The following is a 22,955-nucleotide window of genomic DNA, read 5'->3' on the forward strand; positions in this document are numbered from 1 at the left end:
TTGTTGTCCGATGGCCCATGGTGTATAGCATAACACAGCATGTGTCTGTGTGTGAGTGCAGCCTTTCAGGACATTGCCCTGTCCCTGAGCTCACGGGGCTGCCTGACAAGAGTCTGTTGGCGGTGGAAGCTGGTCAGATCCCCTCCGTCCAGCAGCCTGGGAAGGCGGGGGTGTGAGGAACAAGGTGAGTGCACGTGGCCCCATAAATGGAAGCACAGACCCAGGGCAGACGGAGCCCGCCTGGGAGTTCATTCCTTTGTTCATACTCTCAGCCACTGAACAAGTATTTGCTGAGCACCTACTATGTGCTAGGCCCTTTTTAAAGCTCTGGGGATAATGCAGTGAACTGAATGCAAAAGAAATGCCTTCCGTCTTGTTTATTTCACTGTAGTTAGGGGAACACAGAGACATAGCAAAATTAAAAGTCCTTGAGCATGTTAAATAAATAGTCCAGCTCCTTGCTCCAAAACAGAGAGACAAGAAAGGCAGATGAATGACATGGGATCAGCTGCCTGGTGGTCCTTGTTGAAGCTGGGCTGGGGGCCCTCCGGGGGAAGTAAGGGCCACCCTTGTGCTTCTGAGAATGGTTGGAAATCCCCGTAATCATGTTAATAGTTGTGCAGGCCATGGACGGGCGGTGTGGGAGAGAACAGGGTGTCACATGGACTGTGGCGCTGCCACTGGTGGGGGCCAGCTGTGCAGGCCCGAGCCTGGGGGCCGCAGGGGTGATGCGGCGAGCTGGGGCCTTCCACAGCCGTCCAGCTTGGCAGGGCCGGCGGCTCAGGGTGCTGCTGAGAGGCCGAGGTGCAGCGTGGCCACCACGGACGGGTGAGCAGGGCTGCAGCTCTGCTTCTGGAGGGGCTCCACTGCGGGAGCTTTTGGCATGAGTTCGCGTCTTCTGCTTTGCGGACGTCCAGCATCACTGCCTGTGTGCACACAGTGGGTTCCCCATCTTGTTGGGGGCAGTGGGAGAGTCAGTGAAGGAAAAGCATGCACAATGAAGGCAAGAGATGTTCACACCTGCTGAGACTGCCAGTGCGTGCCTGTTCTTGCCTGAGGGTCAACCAGAACTTGGAAGTGTTAGATCACCCCTTAAAGGAACTGGTTAAAGGAGGGTAAAACTCATAAGAAAACTCCTTAAATGTCATCTGTAAAATTCGGGGCAGGTACTCGGGTCTGCATCTGAAAGTGGTCTCCTGTGGGTTTCCCAGCCCCTGTGCGCACCGCCCACCCCCAGCCCCAGACTTTGTACACCATCCTTGGCATCACCCCAAAATCTCCAGGGCCCAGCGGGCAGAACTGAGCAGACCCTGAAGTGAAGGAGGTGGGGGCAGCCTCTAGGGAGAATGTTCTATGGGCATTCTTGCTGACGGGTAACTTTTGCTGATAACTCTGACCTTCTCCAGGCTGTATCACGGCCTGTGCTCTCCTGCTGTGCGGGACGTCAGGAGCCGAGGTCAGACCACGCCACACACACTTGTTACCTGCCCAGGAGTGGGGCTAGAGCTGGGGGGCTTCGGCCCCTGGTCAGCAGCTCTCGGTTCTGCCCTCGGGAGCTCCCTCTGTGTTTGATGGTTGTTGCTCAGACACTCAGTCGTGTCTGACTCTCTGTGACCTCATGGACTGCAGCACACAGGCTTCCCTGTCCTTCACCGTCTCCTGGAGCTTGCTCAAACTCATTGAGTCAGTGATGCCAGCCAACCATCTCATCCTCTGTCATCCCCTTCTCCTCCTGCCTTTAATCTTCCCCAGCATCGGGGTCTTTTTCCAATGAGTCGGTTCTTTGCATCAGGTGGCCAAAGTATTGGAGCTTCAACTTCAGCATCAGTCCTTCCAATGAATATTCAGGGTTTATTTCCTTTAAGATTGACTGGTTTTATCTCCTTGCCGTCCAGGGGACTCTCAAGAGTCTTCTCCAACACCATGGTTCAAAAGCATCAATTCCTGGGCACTTAGCCTTCTTAATGGTCCAACTCTCACATCCATACATGACTCCTGGAAAAACCACAGCTTTGACTATGTGGACCTTCGTTGGCAGAGTATCTGTGCTTTTTAATGCCTCTGTGTTAAACAGGGATATTAACTACATCTGGCTTGTACTGAGGCTGGCAGACTCTGGAGCCCATGCTTTCCAGCAAGACAGTGCTGGTGAACCACTCGACTTTATTCATCTGTATAATGGGGAGAATCCAGGAGGCCCTTGCGTCATGGGTGCAAAGCTTGTCAATTTAGTATGTGGAAAGCTTTCAGAAGGGCGAGTGCTTAATAAACATCGGCCACTATTACGGTCATTGCTTCTGGGTTAATGCTGACATACTATAGAGCAGGGAGAGAGCCCAGCTGGGAGGGAGGCCGAGCGGGGAACTCGAATACTCCCTGGGGGGGAAGATCCAGTGGAAGAGCAGACTGACAGGAGGGCTTGTCTCCTTTGTGCGGATCGGGGGGAAGAGACTGGTGGAGGAGAGATGGGAGTTGGGGTTCCCTGCACGTGAGGAGCTGGTGAGTCCATCTGGTGGAATGACCCAGCTGATAGAAAAAATGCATATGATAGTTCAGGGGAGGAGGAGCTGAATTTACGGGTTTGAGGAGCCTCTGTCTGCAGGTTGTGTTTGAAGATGGAGAGACGGCAGGCCACCGTGGGTCAGAGTCAGAGGGCACGAGAGGAAAGGGTACAGACAGCAGTTCGACAGCCGGGAGCAGGGCCCCGGGATGCTCGTCCAAGGGCAGTGCGGTGGGAGAAGCACAGGAGCCCAGGTCGGAAGGAAGGCCGCTGTCCGCTGGACTCCGCAGAAGCCTGGGCGGGAGGGCCATGCTGTGGGGGCTGCCCCCGATGACGGGGACGGAAGAGGACCTCTGTTTGCAACCACTCTTTCTAGAAACGGGTCTCGAAAAGGAAGGGCCGAGCCGAGAATGAAAGCCTCGAAAACAGAAGAGGGACGCTTGGTAGGGAGAGAGAAATGACAGAAGCCCGGCTGGAGAGCTCCGGGGGCCCTCTACGGGTGGGGACTGCGGGGACCCGGGAGGGGGTGTCCTGTGACCTCTCTCCCTCCTGCAGCCCCAGCGGCCTCTTTCTTGCTGTGCCCACAGCCGACTCACCTGCCCAGACGGACGCCTCCAGCAGGCGCTCCCGTGTCCTCCTGGCTGGCACCGCCCCACCCCCTGCCACCCGAGGGCCCGCTCTGGTCCAGCCCTGTCGTGCTTTTTCTTTTTCCAACAGGCCGTCCTGCCCACGGCTTCCGCCAGAGCCTGGCCCGTTCAGGTCCTGAGTGCCTAGACTGCCCGTGCAGCTGTGCTTCGCTCTCCCTACTGGGCAGTATTTGGGATTTGCTACAAGAATGTCAGGGTGCAGACGGGCCCTCTAGTGGACAGGCCTGTCCAGCCAGGGCTCCGGAGCTGGCTGTTGGCCGCAGTGTGTTGAAAACGCTTCCCTCTGTGACTCAGGCGGAGGCCTCCAGGAAGAGTGCTGGGGAGTAGGGAGGCAGCTGAGCAGGGCCTCAGAGCCAGGCCTGGGCCCAGGTCCTGAGCCCTCCTCCAAGCAGAAGGGAGGCAGGGGGCCTCCGCCCACCTCTGGTCCTGACGCCCAGGCTTGGGGCTGCCCTGGGCGGGAGAGCTGAGGCTTAGACTCAGGCCAGAGCAGCCGTGGAGCCAGTTCCCTGGTTTGCTGGCCCTCATCGTCTGCCTGGCCTCAGCTGCCGCCCTGTAACCTCATTCAGGCCACCAGGCAGGCCAGTGGGTTTCACTCTTAATCCGAACGTGAAACCTTAGCTCTTTGCAGGTGGAGAACTAACCATGCTTGAGATTGTACCAAGACGTCCCCAGACAGAATCCCAGCTCGTCCCCTTCCCCTTAGGAAAGTTATCCTGTGTTTCTGAAGCCTGGCTTCCAGCAAATTCTGGAGAGAACAGTGGCTGACAATGAAGTGAAAGACATGATGTGAATCAGGGCGCTTCGTCAGAGGGTGGTGTCAGCCGTACTGTGTGGCCCCATTGGCGTTAAATGTCCACAGCAGGAACATCTTTAGAGGCAGAAAGTGGATTTGTGGTTTGCCAGGGTTGGACGTGGGGGAGGAATGGGGAGTGGCTGCCAACGGGTAGAGGGTTTCTTTCTGATGAAAAATTCTAAAATTAGCTGGTGGGGATTATTGGAAAACTCTGTGAATATATCAAAGAAACCTGAGGTATACACTTGAAATGGATGAATTTCACAGGATATGAAACATAGCTCAGGCTGTTAAAATAAAAATGTCAAGCGCCTCACTAGTCCAGTGTGCTTCAACGCCCACTGGCTTTTACAGCTCTATTTATTTAGTTAGTTTTGGCTGTGCTGGAGGAGGGGAGCTTCTCTCTAGCTGCGCTGGGGACACCTCACTGCAGTGGCTCTCCCGTCACAGGAGAGATCACAGGCTCTAGAGCATGCAGGCTCAGGAGGTGCCGCTCCTGGGCACGGGCTCGGTAGCTGTGACGGGGGTTTAGTTGCTCTGCGGCATGTGGGATCTCCCTGCGTCGGGTCTCACACCTGTGTCTCCTGCGTCGGCGGGCGGGTTCTGTGCCCCGGAGCCACCAGGGAAGCCCTGCTCCTTGGCCTGAATGCAGTCCCTTTCGTTGTGCGTGCTTAGTTGCTCAGTCTTGTCTGACACTTTGCAACTGTAGGCCTCCAAGCTCCTCTGTCCATGGGATTGTCCAGGCAAGAATACTGGGCTGGGTTGCATTTCCTCCTCCCGGGAATCTTCCCAACCCAGGGACCAAACCCATTTCTCGTGCGTCTCCTGCACTACAGGTGGATTCTTACTACTGTGACAGCTGGGAAGCCCTGTCCCTTTAGTTAAGCACTTACGAAATCCTCAGAGAGAGCAGCTGGAAATAATACCACTGTCCACCTCTTCCGCTGCCCTGGGCCCTGGCAGCCCAGAGAGTTGCTGTGGATGTAGACTCTGGCCATTCAGGCGAGCCGCTCCGCTCACTCAGCAGCTCCAGGGCAGAGTGATGGTGGCCTTTGAAGCCACTGGTTAACCATTTTCACTTACTCCTGAAGAATGAATAAAGCAGAGGTTAGTTGGTTTTGTCTTCTGATTCAAGATTCCATTTCCAGCTGTAAAGCCAGGCCCTGTTTCTTGTCCTAAGTCCTCCATGAAGTGGGTTCTGGGGTCCCTCCCTGTGGGCCACAGAGCCTGCTGACCACGGGGGACCTCAGGACGCTGGCTGCCACCCAGGAGCTCTTCGGTGTGGCTCAGGTTAAACGTTAAAGAATGTGTCCGTCTGCTCGGGCTGACGTGGACCGGGCAGCTTAAACCACAGAAACACACTGTCTCACGGTTCTGGAGGCTGGAAGCCTGAGAGCCGAGTGTCGGCGGGACTGGCGTCTCCGAGTCCCCTGTCTGGAGTGTACAGACGCCCACCTTCTCCCTGTGCCCCCACACCGCCTTCACCTCTGTGTGTGTCCAACTCTGCGTCCAGATCTCCTCTTCTTAGAGACAGCAGGCATGTGGGGTTAGGGCCATCCATATGCCCTCATTTTAACTTAGTCGTCTCTTGAAAGACCTAACTCCAAGCGCAGTATTCTGAGATAACTGGGGTTAGGACATGAACAAACGAATCCTGGGGGAGAACACATGTCAACCCATAAAAAAGAGGTGCTGAGGGCAGTGTGCTGGGCTCACGTTGTGATGTGCATCTTCCCAGAGTCAGCCTGGTGCCTGCTGGACCCTGCTGCCCTCGGCAGGGACTTTCCCCCTCAGGAGACGGAGGCGGCCCTTTTGCTACCAAGCACCTGCTAGGTGGCGCCCTTCTCCAGCCTCTCTCCCCTTCTCCCGCAGGGCTGTCCCTCAGAGCACAGTCCCGATCCTCACGTGTGCAGCCAGGAGCCTGAAACCGGCCGATGAACCTGCCGAGACCAGCTCTGGTCTGACTTGGTCGCATTAGACAGCACAGTAGTTGCTGAAAGGTGTAGGTCATGTCAAAGGAAGCTTAATGGAATAAATGCCTTTTTCTTGTTCCTGTTGAGTCCATCTCTGTTCTGAATAAACTTAACTGGTTTGATGTAGATGATGTGTCCTTGACTGCTGTCCTGAGAAGTGGTTTCCATGCCTGGCTGTTGCAGAGAGAAGCGTGGTGGTAGAGCTGGGTTTTGTGTGTGACATCTCGCACGTGCGGGTCTCTGGACACCTTAGCTGGCACTGAGGTCTCAAGTCTTGAATCTCTTTTTAAAGTGAAACTTTACTCTGTTCTGGAATTGCCACAAGGGGTATATTACACGGGGTTGATTGCCCATGGTCCTGCACATTACTTTGCATGAGTTCTGCAGAAACTGTTGCTGTTGGTGAATACCAGGTTTGCAGGAAATGTGTCCCCCAGCATGCGCTTTGGCCTTATCTTTATTGTTTCGCTTCTTTTTTTCACTGTGAAATATTTTGATTTCCCTGGTTGTGAAGAATGTGGGTTGTGTCTGACGCATCCCTCATGCAGGTGGCCAGAGACTGAAGTGGCAGGAAGTGCTGTTTCCTCCAGGAAAACACCTTATGGGCTCCTTTTGACCTTGTTCCTCTCCAGACCAGCTGTGTCCCTGGTCAGTGGGCACTGTGCTAGGAGCTGTGGGAGGGTTGGTAGCTGCAGGGGTCCTTGATTGGCCTCAGGACCTCAGAGAAGGAGACAGGGCTGGGGCTAGGCAGGAGGGCTGGAGAGGCCTGTCCACGTAGGCTGTGAGCGGGTGGCTTTGCAGAAGGCGGGGGCTACTGCCTGATTGATGGAGGTCAGGCTGAGCCCCTGCTTGAGTTCTGGAAGCCTCCGGGACCTCCCCTTGTGACCCACTCCTGGAACCCTGTCCACATGGAGACCCCATCCACGTCAGGTTCCTGGGACCCTGTCCACACCAGAAAGGCCCTAGCATAGGACAGTCTTGGCCAACAAGGCTGAGGGTGCGCCTGCCGTTAATGGGTCAAGAAAATGAATTTCAAAAGCAGTTGCCTGAACTTTGTATAGGCTCTGAATCTAACTCGCGCCCTGTTGCTCAGCGTGTCTGACTCTGCGGCTCTATGACTGTAGCCTGCCAGGGTCCTCCATCCCTGGGATCCTTCAGGCAGGAATACTGGAGAGGGTTGCCATTTCCTCCTCCAGGGGGTCTTCCCCACCCAGGGATCAAACCCACATCTCAAGTGTCTCCTTGCATTGGCAGATGGATTCTCTACCACTGAGCTACCTGGGAAGCCCAATAAGCCAAATGTATAAAATTGTCTCGTGGAATTTATCACATCAAATTTAACATGTTGATGTTTCTAACGACTTTTTATAAGAAGAAGAGAATGTAGACACTATTGTTGAAACCAGTGTGATCCCTTTTTCTCAAGGAATGTCTGTACTTTGTGACACCATGAGGAGAACTGCTGAGGAGCAGTGTCCTGTGGTGAGCAGGCCGTGGCAGAGACCCCTACCTGGGTCTTCCTGGGCAAGCGTCCCACCTCGGGCCCCAGTTTGGGCTCTGCCCCCTCTAGCTGTGGCCAGTCTCTGTGGTGACAAGCCTACAGGGGTCCTGCTGCCAATTCTGAAGTGTAGGTGTTTCCCACAGCCAGCAGTTCGGTGACATCAGCCGGCTGTCCCACAGTCTAACTCAATTCTGACCCCACGCGGGGAGAGGATCTGATCCCACGGGTGCCAGGCTCAGTCCTGTGTGTCAGGAACAGCCAGGCTCAAAGACCAAGCGTTAGAACAGCAGGCATTCCTAATGCTCTTATCACTTAGGAAATTACAAGAATTTTGGGAGCTCTGTGCCAGGTACTGGGGTCAGAGACTAAATATTAGAATAAAAGGTTATTCTAGCACTCCTGTTTACAAAGGTGTTAGGAGCCCTGGATCAGGAAATTATATATTTCTTATTATTCCACAAAGCCCATGGGCAAAGTAAATGAACAAACATCAGGCTCTGGGGAGGCGTGTAGAAATTCAGTTACAGTGAGCTCCAGCCCCATCTCCGCTCTTGCTGAGACCCACTGGGCCCCGCCGCCCCTCCCCTCTCCAGCTCCCAGTCTAGGCCTGCCTTACCTGGTGGTGCTGCTTGAGGAGTAAGCAGCCTCCTGACCCATGCCAACTGTTCCCTGACAGCATCCATGACAATGGCAAAAAGGCTGGACTCTACAAAGAAAACCTGCTGCTTCGAGGCTGCACCCTCCGAAACACGGAAGCCGTCGTTGGCATTGTCATCTATGCAGGTGGGTGCCGCCTGTCACCAGTCTGGGACGAGCGCTGGCTTGCCACAGTGGGCTGAGTATTCCTAGACGTGGCTCCTGATTCTTTTGTTCTGTTCCTGATTACCAAAGGAGCATAAACCCATTGCAGGAAACCAGGAGAACAGAAAGAAGCAAAATGTTTAATCATATCTGGACCGGGAGTGTTCTTAGCATGTTAGCCTCTTTCTTTCTCTGCATTGCCCCATGGTGGTTACACATTTGGGATGAACTGTGGAGCCCGGTTTTCTGACTGAGCTTGTCCCTTATGGCTCGCTGGATGGCAGCCTCCTTCTTCAGTCCATGGAGTCAGCAGAGCCCATCCATCCCCGCCGGCCCTGACGCATCGCTGTCCTCTGTCTGCCCCGCAGGACACGAGACCAAGGCCCTGCTGAACAACAGTGGCCCTCGCTACAAGCGCAGCCAGCTGGAGAGGCAGATGAACTGCGACGTGCTCTGGTGCGTCCTCCTGCTCATCGGCATGTCCCTGTTCTCAGCTGTCGGTGAGTCTCCTCGAGGGGCTGTGAGGAGTGGGCACTGCTGGGTGGCCCGCAGCACGCCTGCCAGGCTGCCTCTGTCTCCTTCTGACCTGGGGCTCTAACTTACACACGTTTGTCCTGGGCTGAGACTTGGGGTGTTTGTCCCAGTGAGGCCACGTGGAGACGCCTCAATGCACGAGCTCGCCAAAGTGGTCTTTTTCAAATTGGCAACTTCTTGGGTGGAAGGACAGCCTAATCACGTCGACTGTAATGATTCCAGTGGAAAAAGTGATGCTAACCTTCTGATAGCAGGAATAAGATCAGTAGAAGCACAAATTCTACTAGTAGGGACTCTGTGAAAACAGGGCAAACGTTACTGGGTTCTGGAAGGGGCTGGCAGTTAGGCTCAGAGCGGACTCTGGCACCTGCGGCCTCCCGTGGCCTCCAGACCTCACCTGCCTGGGAGCGCCCGGCACAAGCACGTGGTGTCTCTGGGCAAAAGATCGTCGTGCTCCAGGTGTGAGGGGTCTCAGAGCCTGTAAAGGGCTCTGTCATCAGCTGGTCATGATGAGATCACGTGTGTTGCCGCTGGCTTCTCAGTCTGTCGGGCTTCCCTGGTGGCTCAGTGGGTAAAGCGTCTGCCCGCAACGCGGGAGACCTGGGTTCCATCCCTGGGTCGGGAAGATCCTCTGGAGAAGGAAATGGCAACCCACTCCAGTACCCTTGCCTGGAGAATTCCATGGATGGAGGAGTCTGGTGGGCTGCAGTCCATGGGATTGCAAACAGTCAGACAAGACTGAGCGAGTTCACTGGTTCTCAGTCTGTGAGATGTGAAATTTTTTAAGTTTCTTTTTTTTTTTTTTTTTAATTGGAGGCTACTTACCTTACAATATTGTGGTGAATTCTGAATCTCCAAGCAGGGACAACAACAGGCAGTATTCAGTATTCAGAGCCTACTAGTGTGTCGTGAGACACACGTTGGGAAACTCTCTGGGGTTTCTCACTGGCAGCTGCCCGCACATACCCACTTCCCACGTCGTGACCGGTGTGCCGTTTGGTGCCAGTGACGGGGGAGTTCCGGGGCAGAGTCCCAGTCCAGGGCCTGCCTTCCAGCACTCTGATCACGGTGCCAACAGTACCACGGGCTTTGCCTTCTTGGGTGGCCGGTCGAGCTCACAGAGCCCAGTGTGCTTGCGTTGAGTAAGTCTTCAAGTGTTGCTGTAATTGGGGCTAACACTGCTCTTATTTTTCTATCGGGTGAACGACATTTCTCTTTGAATTTTGCTACAGGACACGGACTGTGGGTGCAGCGCTATCAAGAGAAGAAATCTTTATTTGATGTCCCTGAGTCTGATGGCACCTCTTTATCCCCAGTGCCAGCTGCAGTTTACTCGTTTTTGACAATGATAATAGTTTTGCAGGTAACAATACTAAGTTCCATATGCCAATTGCTTTACCTTTCTGGTGAGAACGTCAGGTCACCATAGTCTTCTAAGAACTTCCTGCATCTAGGAGGAACACAGATTCACCTGACGAATGTGTTGCCTGTTGTGTTCCACCTGGCTTATCTAAAGGACCTTTTCTGGGGTGCTTTTCAAGTTAAAATTCTCCTTTACTGTTCTTAAGATTCTTAGGTTCCAAGAGGTTGGTTTTTCTATCAGTGTTTTTTTCACTGAATTACTTCTTTGAAAAGCCCACGTTTTATTTTAGAATAATGTTAAGATCAACAGACTAGTTACAAAAAATAGTACAGAGAATTCTCACGTGTCCCTCACCAAGTGTGTCCCAATGTGAGTGTATTACATTTCCATGGTACATTGTCAAAACTGAGAAACCAGCTTTAAGACTCTGCCACGAACAAAATTCCAGACGTCATTTAGCTTCTACTAGTCTTTCCACTGATGTGCTTTTTCTTTTCCAGGAGTCGGTTCAGGATATCACATTGCAGTTTGCAGCCCTGGTTGTTATTATTGTTGTTGTTATTGTTAGTTCCCATGCCTCCCAAAAAAGTCCTCATCATTAAGTGAGAAACTACGCCCCAAAGGCATGTGGGAGTGGAGGGGCCAGTGAGCATCTCTGCCACCCTCCTTAGGGAGACAGAGTGAACAGAAGGTTCAGTCTTTGCCTTAAAGGCGGGCTCTGCTCTCTTTTACATGTGCTTCACACAAGGGGCAATAGTCTTATTTAACTTTCCAAATTAGTCTCCTTTTATGAATGCAAATTTTGTTCTAGCCTTGAGTTAGTACTGTAGTAGGCGTTGCATTTACATATACTTAAGTTACCCAAAGAACCCAGTTAGTCGGGATGTGATAGTCTGAACCCGTAAGTATCAGCATAACACGGTTACTGCACAAATAAAGACAAAATTGAATGTTGATTGTATGAAGGTTATTCTTGAATTGTCAAAGCATAACTGTGACTGTTCTTCTCAAAGCCTCTTGCCTCTGCTCTGTATTGTACAAGATCACAGAGACTGTCCTTCGGCACAGAACCCGCCTCTGAAAAGACTGTCTCTCCTGCACGGTGGGGTGTGTCTGCGGCGCGGGCAGCTCCTGCCGTCGGGAGCCCCGGCTCAGCCTGGGTGCGAGGTGACTTTGCTTTTGAGGACTCTGACTGTGCTGTGTGTTTGTTTCTCTCTTTCCTTCCCTAGCTTCTCTCATGTGCAGCTTAGTAACATGAAAATGCTTGCTTCCATACAAGCCCTGGTTTCCATGCTTCCAGACATGATAGTGGATTTCCTCTCTGTGGCACCATAGGCTGTCCTAGTTTAAACTCTTTGCCAATACTCTAATAGTCTAACAATACTGACTCTAAGCCAGCCTGTTTAAGCCCTGAAAGGTACAGTATAGTCCCTACTTACTTGCAGTTATAGTTATTTGTCATTTAAATTGCAATCCCCAGCTCACAGGTCCTCAGGGTCATTCATTCTGCGTGCTTTGTGTCTCCTAGGTTTTGATCCCTGTTTCCTTGTACGTTTCTATTGAAATTGTGAAAGTGTGCCAAGTGTACTTCATTAACCAGGATATAGAACTCTACGATGAGGAGACAGACGCGCAGCTGCAGTGCCGAGCTCTGAACATCACGGAAGACCTAGGGCAGATACAGTATATCTTCTCAGACAAAACCGGCACTTTAACTGAGAACAAGATGGTTTTCCGAAGATGCACTGTGTCGGGCATAGAGTATTCTCATGATGCAAATGGTGAGTCTGGGGACAGAGATCCCATCTGGGCAGGACCAGAGAGCTATCAGAGGTGCATGCCTGTGCGTGTATGCATACACACACACACAGAGCTTCAGGGATTGATGATTTGGGGGGGAGAATAAAACAGAAAGGCTGTCAAAGCAACTCTGGACCAGCATCTACAGAAACGCCCTCTTTTCAGCGCTGATGGCACCCTGCTCCCTGCATTGTCTGGTGTGCTGGGCATCTGCTTAAACACTCATTTTCTGCCAGACGAGCAGAACCAAGGAGGGAAACTTTGAGGAACTCACATCAGAGACACTTGGTCTCTCTCACACCAAGAGGCAAAGCAATGTTTCATTTGCCACCCATCGATTTCCTTGTTATCAGCTCAAAATGCTCAGCAGGGTAGTGGGCAGTCTATGCTGTGTTCTTTCCAATGAAATACAATGTCCCAGAGAGAAGTGTCACCTCTCTTTGAAATTTGGGCCATCAGTTCCTCCTCCCACCTGCTTTCTCATTCTTGGCTGCCTCCCTCCGTCTCCTCTGAATGCACAGGGGAGTCATCTGCTTCCCATGTCGAGGAGTGACTGCAGCCCACCCCCCATCTGAATCAGGAGAGGGTCCCCATGCCACAGGAGTGTCTCTGGGGCCATCATGTCTCCCAGAGAGGGGGCACCTGCTCTGCAAGCAGGACTCCCCTTCGTCCCTGGAACGGCTCTCAGAACATCAAAGAAACCCTGCCGCAGAAACAGAAGCAAATACAGAACAGGGGGACAACAAGGAGGCATCAATAGGAAGCTGTGCCTTAGGGGCATTTGGTGGGAAAGATCTGTTGGAAGCATGAGATTTTTGTGACTTTTATAAAATCAAGAATTATCATGATATCCATCATATTCTCCATGTTAAAATGAATGATATAAACAGAAGGCATAACTCAGTTCAGTCACCCAGTTGTGTCCGACTCTCTGCAACCCCATAGACTGCAGCACGCCAGGCTTCCCTGTCCATCACCAACTCCCAGACATTATTCAAACTCATGTCCATAGATTCATTGATGCCATCCAACCACCTCATCCTCTGTCATCCCCTTCTCCTCCCGCCTTCAGTCTTTCCCAGGATCGGGGATTTTTCTAATGAGTCAGTTCTTCGCATCAGGTGGCCAAAGTATTGGAGCTTCAGCTTTAGCGTCAGTCCTTCCAATGAACATTCAGGACTGATTTCCTGTAGGGTGGACTGGTTGGATCTCCTTGCAGTCCAAGGGACTCTCAAGAGTCTTCTCCAACACCACAGTTCAAAAGCTTCAATTCTTCAGTGTTCAGCTTTCTTTATAGTCCAACTCTCACATCCATACATGACTACTGGAAAAACCATAACCTTGACTAGATGGACCTTTGTTGGCAAAGTAATGTCTCTGCTTTTTAATATGCTGTCTAGGTTGGTTATAGCTTTTCTTCTAAGGAGCAAGCATCTTTTAATTTCATGGCTGCAGTTACCATCTTCAGTGATTTTGGAGCCCGAGAAAATACAGTCTCTCACTGTTTCCATTGTTTCTCCATCTATTTGCCATGAAGTGATGGGACCGGATGCCATGATCTTAGTTTTCTGAATGTTGAGTTTTAAGCCAACTTTTTCATGCTCCTCTTTCACTTTCATCAAGAGGCTCTTTAGTTCCTCTTGGCTTTCTGCCATAAGGGTGGTGTCATCTGCATATTTGAGGTAAATGATATTTCTCCTGGAAATCTTGATTCCAGCTTGTACTTCATCTAGCCTGGCATTTCACATGAGGTACTCTGCATATAACCTAAACAACCAGGGCGACAAGATACAGCCTTGATGTACTCCTTTCCTGATTTGGGAACATTGCGTTGTTCCATATCCTGTTCTAACTGTTGCTTCTTGACCTGCATACACATTTCTCAGGAGGCAGGTCAGGTGGTCTGGTATTCCCCTCTCTTTCAGAATTTTCCACAGTTTGTTGTGATCCACACAGTCAAAGCCTTTGGTGTAGTCAGTGAAGCAAAAGTAGATGTTTTTCTGGAACTCTCTTCCTTTTTCGATGGTCCAGCGGATGTTGGCAATTTGATCTCTGGTTCCTCTGCCTTTTCTAAATCCAACTTGAACATCTGGAAGCTCACAGTTCACGTACTGTTGAAGCCTGGCTTGGAGAATTTTGAGCATTATTTTGCTAGCATGTGAGATGAGTGCAATTGTGTGGTAGTTTGAGCATTCTTTGGCATTGCCTTTCTTTGAGATTGGAACGAAAACTTACCTTTTCCAGTCCTGTGGCCACTGTTGTGTTTTCCAAATTTCCTGGCATATTGAGTGTAGCACTTTCACAGCAACATCTTTTAAGATTTGAAATAGGTCAACTGAAACTCCATCACCTCCACTAGCTTTGTTCATAGTGATGCTTCCTAAGGCCCACTTGACTTTGCATTCCAGGATGTCTGGCTCTAGGTGAATGATCACACCATCATGGTTATCTGGGTCGTGAAGATCTTTTTTGTACAGTTCTTCTGTGTATTCTTGCCACCTCTTCTTAATATCTTCTGCTTCTATTAGATCCATACCATTTCTGTCCTTTATTGTACTTATCTTTGCATGAAATGTTCCCTTGGTGTCTCTAATTTTCTTGAAAAGATCTCTAGTCTTTCCCATTCTATTGTTGTCCTCTATTTCTTTGCATTGGTTGCTGAGGAAGGCTTTCTTATCTCTCCTTGCTATTCTTTGGAACTGTGCATTCAAATGGGTATATCTTTCCTTTTCTCATTTGCCTTTAGCTTCTCTTCTTTTCTCAGCTATTTGTAATGCCTCATCAGACAACCATTTTGCCTTTTTGCATTTCTTTTTCTTGGAGATGGTCTTGATCACTGCCTCCTGTACAGTGTCACAAACCTCTTTCTATACTTCTTCAGGCACTCTGTCTTCCATATCTAATACCTTGAATATATTTGTCACTTCCACTGTAAGGGATTGATTTGGTCATACCTGAATGTTCTAGTGGTTTTCCCTACTTTCTTCAATTTAAGTCTGACTTTGGCAATAAGGAGTTCATGGTCTGAGCCACAGTCGGCTCCTGGCCACAGTCGGCTCTTGTTTTTGCTGACTGTATAGAGCTCCATCTTTGGCTGCAATGAATATAATCAGTCTGATTTCGGTATTGACCATCTGGTCATGTCCATGTGTAGAGTCGTCTCTTGTGTTGTTGGAAGAGGGTGTTCTCTTGGCAAAATTCTGTTAACTTTTGACCAGCTTCGTTTTGTACTCCAAGGCCAAATTTGCCTGTTACTCCAGGTAGCTCTTGACTTCTACTTTTGTATTCCAGTCCCCTGTAATGAAGAGGACTTTTTATTTGGGTGTTAGTTCTAGAACGTCTTGTAGGTCTTCTAAGAACCTTTCAACTTCAGCTTCTTCAGCATTACTGGTCAGGGCATAAACTTGGATTACTGTGATACTGAATGGTTTGCCTTGGAAATAAACAGAGATGATTCTGTCATTTTTGAGACTGCATCCACCTACTGCATTTCAGACTCTTCTGTTGACTATGATGGCTACTCCATTTCTTCTAAGGGATTCCTGGCCACAATAGTAGTTATAATGGTCATCTGAGTTAAATTCACCCGTCCCAGTCCATTTTAGTTCACTGATTCCTAAAATGTCAATGTTCACTCTTGCCATCTCCTGTTTGACCACTTCCAATTTGCCTTGATTCATGGACCTAACATTCCAGGTTCCTATGCAGTATTGTTCTTTACAGCATCCGACTTTACTTCCATCACCAGTCACATCCACAAGTGGGTGTTGTTTTCACTTTGGCTCCATCCCTTCATTCTTTCTGGAGTTATTTCTCCATTGATCTCCAGTAGCATACTGGGCACCTGCTGACCTGGGGAGTTCATCTTTCGGTGTCCTATCTTTTTGCCTTTTCATACTGTTCATGGGGTTCTCAAGGCAAGAATATTGAAGTGGTTTGCCATGCCCTTCTCCACTGGACCAAGTTTTGTCAGAACTCTGCACCATGACCCATCTGTCTTGGGTGGCCCCACACAGCATGGCTTAGTTTCATTGAGTTAGACAAGGCTGTGGTCCATGTGATCAGTTTGGTTAGTTTTCTGCGATTGTGGTTTTAATTCTGTCTGCCCTCTAATGGGTAAGGATAATAGGTTTATGGAAGCTTATAGAAGGCATAGGAACATATCCAATTTGTTTAATGTTTTATTTGCCACCCAATGATAAATGGTCAGGAACAGTGTCCCATCCATCCACGCTTGCCCCTTCCCTGACTCCTCGGACTTGTGCAGAACAGCTTGGAGTCCTAAAAGCAGAACTCAGCCTGGTTGTGAAGGACTCAGAGGACCAGGTCTAAAGTCAGCCATTAAACTGGAACTGGGGCTCCGTGCGCAGAATTCCACTAAGATTACAGAAGGATTTTGAGAGTTGTCAGATGCTTACCATAAAACCAGAGCAGTCCATCACCCCAGAAGACACAGGAAAGCATTGCCGGGGAAGGTAGAAACAGCCAGGTGTATCTGAAGTATGTTTTAAGAAAGAGCAATGATCAGTGACCCCCAGGGCCACGGTCTCCCTCAGCGGGTGCTGCCATGGTCTAACATCTCAGATCAGTTAGTAAGATGAATTCAGGTCAGTTTGGCTCTTCACAGTGAGCCCAGCTCACATGTACTTGAACTGGCCACACAGACCATAGGCGCATCTGTCTCTGCCTCGTGTCCTGGTAACGGTGCAAGGACCAGGGTCAAGCATCAGCTGCCTCTTGTCGCCATCTTCCCTAAGGACCTTGAGGGCATCACAGGCCACTGCTGCCCGTTCACACAACACAGACACATCAGCGGTGGCATGAGGGACAGCCACTCTCAGGCCAACATCTAGCACTGCTGTGGGAGCGTGGGCAGGCCGGTGTGCCCCGGGAGGCTGACACCACACTTGTAGTGTTCAAGCCCAGGAGCTGGACAGGCCCGGTCCTGGCTCTGCCCTTCCCTGCCACCCTCTCAGCACCACAACGCCGGGTGGCCGAGGTGCGAGCTTAGGGCCAGTGTGTGCTGGAGTCTTTTCCTGGGATTAGGAGCTCCTGATTCCTAATCCTGGGATTAGGAATCCTGGGGTTGGCAGTTACACCGCCGGGTGGCCATGGGCAGGTGACTTGCCTTTTCTTCAGTCAGTTCAGTCGCTCAGTCGTGTCCGAGTCTTTGTGACCCTGTGGACTGCAGCACACCAGGCCTCCCTGTCCATCACTAACTCGTGGAGCTTACTCAAACTCATGTCCATCGGGTTGCTGATGCCATCCAACCATCTCATCGCCTGTCATACCCTTCTCCTCTCGCCTTCAATCTTTCCTAGCATCAGGGTCTTTTCCAATGAGTCAGCTCTTCGCATCAGGTAGCCGAAGTATTGGAGTTTCAGCTTCAGCATCAGTCCTTCCAATGTGTATTCAGGACTGGTTTCCTTTAGGATGGACTAGTTGGACCCCTTTCCTTATCTCTAAAGAAAAGTCTTCCCAAGGAAGATGCTGAGCTCAGGGCCTGGCCCGCATGACAGCCCATGCCCTGGCAATTTGTGGGCCTGGGCGACATCCTCACCCCTGCATCCTGATCTTAACAAGCTGAGACTCAGCCTTCTCATCTGCAAAGTGGAGTTGAGAATGTAAGCCCTGTGGGTTCACTGAAGGTACATGTAAATGAGAGTGGCCCTCGTCCCTCCGTGGAAACCCCTGTCAAACATGGTCTCACCGTCAGAGAGAAGAGGGAGAGGGCCTGGGGATACCCAGCGTGCGCCTCATTGGAACCCAGATCCCTCAGTTTCACGCCCGGCTTCCCCACGAAGTGTGACTTGTTCCTCTCTCCGCAGCCCAACGTCTGGCCAGGTACCAGGAGGCAGACTCAGAGGAGGAGGAGGTGGTCCCCAGGGGGGGCTCGCTGCCCCTGCGAGGGGGCCCCGGGGGCCGCCCAGGCCAGAGCAGCAGGGGGCACCGGCGCTCCGGCAGCCGTGCCGAGGCCCGCCGCGTCAGCATGCTGACCGAGCTCACGGCCTTCAGCAGCCCCATGGTGAGTCCCCCTGCCCTCCCGTCACCGCCCCTCGTCACCAAAGGCGTCCACGCTTCTGTGTGGGGCTTCCTCTGTTCCGTTGGGGAGCGTTTTTCTGGCCAGTGTCTTCTCCCCACTCCACGGAATCTTTCCCGAAACACCAACACAGCCACCTCCCCATACTTCTCGCTGGGAACTGCGAGGGACCATTCGGATGGGGGACGGAAAGCAAGTCCATCCTGCCCTACAAGATGAGTACATCAGGGCAAGGTGACAGCTGTGAAAAAACCCAAGTTAAATTAAAGAAAAAGCGTTTGAATTAGATGAGCCCAAATCCATCCCTTCCCTTGTCAGCTGCCCAAACATTTATGGACCATTCTCTGGTAGGGAAGTTTCCAGAAGTGCATCAGTGACAACCTCTAAAAGATCCTTTCAGTGAGGGAGAATCTGTTCTCACGTACGGTGGCCTCATTCTTTTATGTCCTTGGAAACCTATACAGAAGGTGCCATTTGAATAGAGGTCACCTAGACTCCGGGTCGTTGGCTGGTGGGTTTGCACAGGGTATGTGACAGGGAGCTCTCACCTCAGGCAGCGGGGAGACTGTGCTGGAAAGCTCTCCCAGCCTTTCCTGATACTGATTTTACAGTCAGTACGGGTCAGAAATATTTGAAATATTCCAAAAATGTCAGACACGACTTGGCAACTAAACAACTCTTTGACCTAGGTAGTTATTGATTTAGTGAAGAATTTCTGTGCATAGAAGCTTATCAGTTTGTCAATTACATCAATAAAACAGTGAAGAAATGTACCCAGTGATAAAGGAATGGTCAAATTATGGTATGTCTGTTTTGAAGCTATTAAAAAGTATGTTTTCAAAAGGATGTTAAAGGCCTGGTAAAGTTGAGGCAATATAATGTTTTTGTAGACATGGAAACTGCCATTTACATATAAAGTATTTTGATTAAACGGAGAAGGCAATGGCAACCCACTCCAGTGTTCTTGCCTAGAAAATCCCATGGGCGGAGGAGCCTGGTAGGCTGCAGTCCATGGGGTCGCTAAGAGTCGGACGTGACTGAGCAACTTAGCAGCAGCAGCAGCATTTTGATTAAAACGTAAATGTATAGAAAAAAAAGATGAAGGAAAAGCAGAGAAGCATGTTTTTCAAAAAGTATATATTACTGTGAGGTGGTGTGATGGAGACCTGCTACATTTTTCCTATGATTCTCTTATTTCTCCAAATCTTTCTGAGTAAGAAATGTTACTTTGTAACATACATTCTTAGAGATATTATTTGATAAATAGAACATACGTACTTTATATATAAAAATATATGCATTTCATTTCATTTGTAGGCTGTACATTCTTACACAATTAGGATGATATGTAATTTCTCATTATAAAGTGACATGTATGTGTGAGGTGCAGGTCTGTTTACAGCTTCTGGTAAAATCAAGGTTCCCTAAATAGTCAAGCACCAAAGGAACAGTTGGCAGGTCGCTGGGTCAGACTGACCCTCGGCCTCCGTGTCCTCCACAGGAGAAGGACATCACGCCCGACCCGAAGCTGCTGGAGAAGGTGCGTGAGTGTGCCAGGTGCCTGGCCTTCGCGAGGCACCAGGAGCGCCCGCTGGACCGCCTCTCGCCCGAGCTGTCTGACATTCTTGACTTCTTCATTGCGCTCACCATCTGCAACACAGTGGTGGTCACGTCCCCGGATCAGCCACGACAAAAGGCAAGTTCTGGAGCTTCCGTCCTGGAAGCCCACAGAGGCCCTGGCCCTGGATGCGATGTCTGTCTTCCTGAGAGGGAGCCTGGGTCACTGCGCACCACTCTCAGCTTTTGGGGGAGCACTGAGGGCTTCAGACGGGGCACACCAGCTCCGCAGCTCTGCAGGGACATCCCCAGACTACGGTAGGCGGACGCCAGCATTGTGGTCAAGAGGGAGAGCACGGCCAGCCTGAGACGGCTACTGAGCCTGGGGTACGGCGGGCACAGAGCGTCCAGGTGGGGCTGGAGGCGGGCGGGGGCTGGGGGCTGGCTGCCTCCATGCTGACCAGAGCCTCGGAGCGTGGAGGACAGGCTGGGACTCTGGGAGGAGCTGCCTGAACTTGCATCGTCAGTATGAGCCAGTCCCCTCCTGTGTCTCAGACTCCCCTCTGGGATGTGGGGCGGTGGTAGGATTTAGAGAAAGGTCTCAGAGTAGGGTTTGGCACACAGGAAACATACGTGATGTTAATAAAGGTTGTTAAAACACTGGCGTTCAGAAAGTAGTTGAGAGTCAGTGGCAAGTTACTTAAGGTGGTGGAAACATAACAGCACCCAAGTTGGGTTTTGTTTGGCTTAACATTAAGATTTTCTCCAAAGAGAGGAACGCTTCATGTGTGAAAGGAGCCTCTGTAAGCCAAGCACTCCTCCAGGTGGGCCAGGAGGGAGGGTGCACCTAAGCATGGCTGAGCGTGTACAGCCAAGCAACTCTTAAATGGACACACGTGAAGGTTCTTGGACGGGATGCACGCCGTAGGCCTGTCTCCTGACGTTGCCCCGACTCTCCCAGGCCCCTTTCTCAGTCCAGCCCTGGCAGCAGGTGCTGCTGGTGAAGCCGCTGGTGGGTGACGAAGGGTGAACAGGGACCCCTTGCCTCTCTGCGGTGGCAGCAACGGGACCCCTCCGGGCTCTGCTCACACCTCACTCGCCTGGGGAAGCCCCGGGGGCCCAGTGGGTCTCAAGCAAAGGGGCTCTGCCGCTCAGAGACCACATGCTTGTGCCGCCAGCCCTGGACGGGGGTCGCTTCCTGCTGGAGCTCAGCTCTCAGCAGCCTCCGCGTCCCCCGGGGCGCTTCCTCCACCCTCTTCAGCTCCTCCGGAGCACTGTGCTGAAGAGGCGTCTGGTTTCTAGGCTACACCCTCCTTGACTGACCCAGGTGTTGTTGCAGTTACTGAATAAGGAAGAGAAACTGACGTGACTGAACAGTGTTGTGCCCACGGTCACATATGCGTGAGCTCCACGCAGGGAGCAGAATCCTCAGACTGCATGTAAACGTGTCTCTAGGAAAGATTCTTTGGGGATTGGGAAATTTGGTGTAAACTTAAATTTTTTATGGACGTAATTCCAAAAGAAGGTATAAATTTTGTTAAATGATTTTTTTAATTGGAAAAAAAAAAGGCAAGGTTTGTTCCCGGCAGGCTCATTTCTGGGAAGTTTCTGAAAAGCAAGGGAACTGCCATGAGGGCACAGTCCAAAAGTCTAGTCTTGGGCATCACGGGCCACCTAGTGCCCAGGGCCTATGGTACAGTCCGTCACATTCTGAAAGAATGCATGTGGCAGAACCTGTGTTGAGGTGCTGTGAAGAGTCAAGGGGTAGTCTCGAGGAAGACATGCTGGCTCTGGTTGCAGTTTTCAGGGGGAAGTGGAAAATCCACGCTCAGCAGCCCTGGGGGTGGAGGGCAGCCCTGTGGGGTTGGGGTGAGGCCTCTGGGGAGACACCTCACCTGCCTTCTGATCGCTGCCTGCCAGGTGAGGGTGCGCTTCGAGCTCAAGTCCCCGGTGAAGACCATCGAAGATTTCCTCCGGAGGTTCACGCCCAGTCGCCTGACTCTGGGCGGCGGCAGCGTCGGGAACGCGAGCGTGGCCGCCAAGTCCGCGCCCAAGGCCGGCCTCCTGTCCACGCTGGCCAGCGACGGCGCGCTGCTCAGGCTGGAGGAGAGGCTGGGCGCCGGGGCCCCGCGCCTCCACAGCAACGGCTACAGCAGCGCGGCGGACGGCTGGACCGCAGAGCGCTCCGCGACGGGGCCAGATCCCGGGCCAGAGCTGCGCTACGAGGCCGAGAGCCCTGACGAGGCGGCGCTCGTGCACGCCGCCCGCGCCTACAGCTGCGCCCTCGTGGGCCGGCTGCACGACCAGGTGTCGGTGGAGCTGCCCCACCTGGGCAGGCTCACCTTCGAGCTCCTGCACACGCTGGGCTTCGACTCCATCCGCAAGAGGATGTCGGTGGTAATCAGGCACCCCCTCACGGACGAGATCAACGTGTACACCAAGGGCGCCGACTCGGTGGTCATGGACCTCCTGCTGCCCTGCTCCACAGGTACCTGCGACCCGCGGGCAGCTCCCCGCTGCGGGGGTTCCTGAGAAACCACCCCTCCCCACAGCAGAGCTTTGCCTCTCTGGGTGGCATTTTCCTGCTCGCAAGGGTTTGGGCTAGAATGGAGGGTGGGGGAGATTCCAGCAGATGGGGAGCTTGGGAGCCTGAACTTGCCTCAGAAGTTCTGTGAGGTCTGAAATTACTGCGGGTGAGGCCCTGCATCAGGTCTGACTCTGGGGATGAAGATTAAAAGCTTTTAGACTACAAAGCCCAAAAGGCTGCTTTCTGCCTCTCATTGCTTGGACCTGGTGCATCTGTGAGACCCAGGCCATGAATTTTAGCCACCTGGAGTGACTTCAGCCTGCAGTTAGGGCTGCTGGCCTCTGGCTGACTTTGGGCCAAGAAGCTGCATCTTGGCCTCTTTTGCACAGTTTTACTGAGTCCAAGCTCGCTCTGCTCACTGCACGACAGGGCAATGAATGCGAGAGAGGAGATGTGGAGGCAAGGAATATGACTTCATTCAGAAAGCTGGCAGACCGAGAAGATGGCAGACTAATGTCTCAAAAGAACCATGTTGTCGGTTTCTGGATGCCAGGTTCTTTTATAGAACCAGAGAGAGAAGCAATAAGGAACTCAAGTCAAAGGCAGAATAGAGAGAGAGAGGAGAAGTGAAGTAAAAAGGGCCATCGGTCTTGCAGAAAATCTCTGGGAATGGCCAATATCTGGGAAGGAATCTCTTTTTCCTTGCATCCATTCACCAGTGGGCAGGGTCAGATTATCTCTCTTGAGGTGAACAAAGATCCTTCAGTTTGCCAGTCAGGCAGAGGGGCAGGGTCCTCTGGAGGCAGGCCATTATGTATGATTATAACAGCAAAAGCAACAAAAACCAGGTCAAAGAAGTAGTTCCAGCATGAAGTCAGAATTGACTCTTCCCTGCAACACTTGACTTCATGCAACATTG

At 51.6% G+C, this 22,955-nt stretch overlaps 1 protein-coding gene across 15 annotated transcripts in view; it reads left to right on the top strand.

Annotated features, from left to right (window-relative positions):
• Nucleotides 1–22,955, top strand: part of ATP10A (ATPase phospholipid transporting 10A (putative)) — a 172,399-nt gene that overhangs the window by 118,596 nt on the left and 30,848 nt on the right. For 10 of the 15 annotated variants that reach the window (XR_014071884.1, XR_014071881.1, XR_014071883.1 and 7 more), the window contains 7 exons: nucleotides 8,091–8,197; nucleotides 8,584–8,715; nucleotides 9,982–10,112; nucleotides 11,641–11,893; nucleotides 17,741–17,937; nucleotides 19,454–19,648; nucleotides 21,430–21,997. Coding sequence is in view for 9 of the 15 variants with exons in the window: in XM_081552048.1 (XP_081408174.1) it covers nucleotides 8,091–8,197; nucleotides 8,584–8,715; nucleotides 9,982–10,112; nucleotides 11,641–11,893; nucleotides 17,741–17,937; nucleotides 19,454–19,648; nucleotides 21,430–21,997 (1,583 nt within the window). In the remaining 6 variants the exon portion in view is untranslated. Of the gene's footprint in view, nucleotides 1–8,090; nucleotides 8,198–8,583; nucleotides 8,716–9,981; nucleotides 10,113–11,125; nucleotides 11,273–11,640; nucleotides 11,894–17,740; nucleotides 17,938–19,453; nucleotides 19,649–21,429; nucleotides 21,998–22,955 lie in introns of all 15 variants that reach the window. The other 5 variants (XR_014071879.1, XR_014071880.1, XM_081552045.1 and 2 more) reach the window with 1 other exon arrangement.

This window comes from Giraffa tippelskirchi, chromosome 12, assembly GCF_054371585.1.
Source record: "Giraffa tippelskirchi isolate mGirTip1 chromosome 12, T2T-mGirTip1v1.2.pri, whole genome shotgun sequence".
Lineage (NCBI taxonomy): Eukaryota > Metazoa > Chordata > Mammalia > Artiodactyla > Giraffidae > Giraffa > Giraffa tippelskirchi.